Source organism: Acyrthosiphon pisum, unplaced genomic scaffold (genome assembly GCF_005508785.2).
Source record: "Acyrthosiphon pisum isolate AL4f unplaced genomic scaffold, pea_aphid_22Mar2018_4r6ur Scaffold_20978;HRSCAF=22698, whole genome shotgun sequence".
In the NCBI taxonomy this organism is placed as follows: Eukaryota; Metazoa; Arthropoda; class Insecta; order Hemiptera; family Aphididae; genus Acyrthosiphon; species Acyrthosiphon pisum.
Window position 1 is genome coordinate 478 of NW_021770393.1, and position 2,596 is coordinate 3,073.

At 30.1% G+C, this 2,596-nt stretch overlaps 1 protein-coding gene and 1 long non-coding RNA gene across 2 annotated transcripts; both read right to left on the bottom strand.

The window, feature by feature from the left end:
* Window positions 1-117: 117 nt before the first annotated feature.
* Window positions 118-1,142, bottom strand: LOC107882667. The gene is made up of 2 exons (XR_003840065.1): window positions 576-1,142; window positions 118-422 (listed from the first exon to the last, which is right to left on the bottom strand). It is a non-coding gene; the product is annotated as an uncharacterized LOC107882667 (long non-coding RNA).
* A 367-nt stretch (window positions 1,143-1,509) lies between these two features.
* On the bottom strand, window positions 1,510-2,559 carry LOC115034764 (general transcription factor II-I repeat domain-containing protein 2A-like). Its single transcript, XM_029492188.1, has one exon. It carries the CDS (start codon window positions 2,557-2,559, stop codon window positions 1,510-1,512), a length of 1,050 nt encoding a protein of 349 aa, XP_029348048.1.
* Window positions 2,560-2,596: the final 37 nt, after the last annotated feature.

Consider the following 2,596-nt stretch of genomic DNA (forward strand, 5'->3'; position numbering starts at 1 on the left):
TAGAACAGCGTAGATCTAAAATTTTGAAAAAAAAAAAATGTGAAAAAAGTCAACACTTTTGAGATAATGAGTGTTTTACGCTTAATCAATCACCCTGTATAGTTATAAACGTAGTAACTATTTCACCTCTGTTTAGAGAAGTTTTTAATGGAGACCATCCAGCTAACTTTTTATTACTAGAGTCTGGATCTAATACAACATAAATATATAAATGTTAGGTATGTTATTGTAAGAGCTTAAGACTGATTTATAAACTAGTAAAAAATATTATATGAAAATTAAAATTAAAAAATGTACTTAGGTACTCAATTGTTATTAAATGATCATTTATCGTAGCAAAACAGTATAAAATTAAGGAAAAGATTAATTACCTGAATGATAACGCGGAATTGAATTACTGTTGTCATCAGATTGTCCATAGTCTAAAAAAAAAAATTATAATTATAATTACATATTATAGTAAAACAATTTAAATAAAATATATTTTAATAATTTTATTAGAGTAGGTAACATCAAGTTAATTGTAACTATATTAAAGTACACTAAGCCAAAATATTAAATTGACAAAAACAAACCAGATTCTGAACTTGGAGTCTTTTGTTTTTTTAATATCTTATAACTCTTTCGTTTAAAATTATCTTCTGCAGAGGAAAGATCAGATTGGCTCCTTGCCTTTTCACATTTTTTTTGAGCATTTGAAAAGGTATCTTAAATAAAAAAAATATATTGTATGCATTTTAGCTGTATCTACTTTGTAGTACCATATTTAATTTAACAATAATGTATGGGTTAGTATTTCTTTATTAATTATTACTTATTAGTAGTACATTTACCCAGTGCTCGTCTTGAGGGGGGACCAACTAATTTTTCAGAAATTTTAGCGTACCCCTACTTTTATTATAAGGGGAACGCACGAGACGCTGCATTATTCTGCAATTTTATCAAAATACACACGATAACATTATAATTTTTCTTACCCTGGATTTAATAATACAATATAATTTATTATTATTTAATTAATTATCTTTAATCATGTGATCCACATATAAAATTGGAAGATAAGAAAAAACATACCTATGATAAATTATGGAACTATTTAAATAAATAGTTAAAATTAATTGTTTTTAAACACGTGATGGGTACGCTCTTTTTTTAAAAGTTAACAGAGTCCCCCTACTTTAAATTTGCCAAGTCGAGCACTGCATTTACCTAGGTACATATTAATTATTATATATAATTATATATAATTATTATATATGTAGGCACTATTATACCTATATATCATGGCTATATAGTTAAGACCAGGGGTCTCCAACCTTTTTTTACGGCGGGCCAAATTTAATATACGCTTTGGCATCGCGGGCCAACATTTTTAGAGGAATAGATAGGTTATGAAATTGAGAAATAAATAAGAATAGATAAGCTTTACTTTAAAATGTATATGTTTATTTATATAATTTTTTTATTTTATAATTCAAAATTTTTTTTATTATGATACGATTAAGTTACTTAGTGAGACGTTTGGAACTGCTTGTTTTTTAAAATGTCTTGATAGTTCGCATCAAACTTCGTAGTTCCAATTAGCAGCGTAGCTTGTAAATGTTCGTCACTTAAGTTCGTTCTGTACTTAGATTTGACATATTTCATTTTTGAAAACGTCTGCTCACATAAGTATGTTGAGCTAAATATTGACATCATTTCACGCGCATGTTTTTTGAGATTGGGAAATGATTCCTCTGGCAACATGGTGTAAAATTGTTGGAGATTGGATTCCTTGAAATAGTCTTTGAAATTGTTGTTTGATATGAGCTCGATAACTTCAAGCTGGAACTCTGTCGGTATAGTTTCTATTTTTATGGCAAAAGGATTTTCAAAAATTCGAATACGGTCTTCTGCACTTTCGAAATCTCTAAACCGCGCCTGGAACTGCTCATTCAAGTAGGTGAGAACTCCAACAGCAAAATCGGTAGGGAATTCTTCATCGTTTTCAAGTTTGAATTTGTTGCATGTGGGAAAATGAGCAAGATTTTTTTCTATTAATTGATTTGTGAATAGAGTTAATTTTAATTTGAAAGCTTTGATGTAGGAATATGTATCTGAAATTAACGAGTTTGCTCCTTGCAACTTTAAATTTAACTCATTAAGAAGCTGAGTTATATCAACGAGAAAAGCTAGTTTCCATAGCCATGACAAATCAGCTAACTCAGTTACAACGTGGTTTTTTTCTGTCATAAATATGTCGATTTCTGAACGAAGATAAAAAAATCTTTTCAAGACGTAAACTCGGCTGAGCCAACGAACTTCACAATGGTAGGGAATATCTGGGTACTCGCTTTCAATTTCAGCAAGAAAGTTCTTAAACTGACGGTGACTAAGAGCACTTTTTCGAATATAATTTACATTCTGCACAACAACATTCATAACTTCAGATATTGGTGCATTTTTCCCACACAAAGCTTGCTGGTGTATAATGCAGTGAATAGCCATTGGTGCTGCTGTACCAGTCTCCAGTACAGCTTTACAAACATTTCCAACCAAACCTGTATGTGCTCCACACATGTTGCGTCCACCGTCAGTAGTTACGCCTTTTAAAATG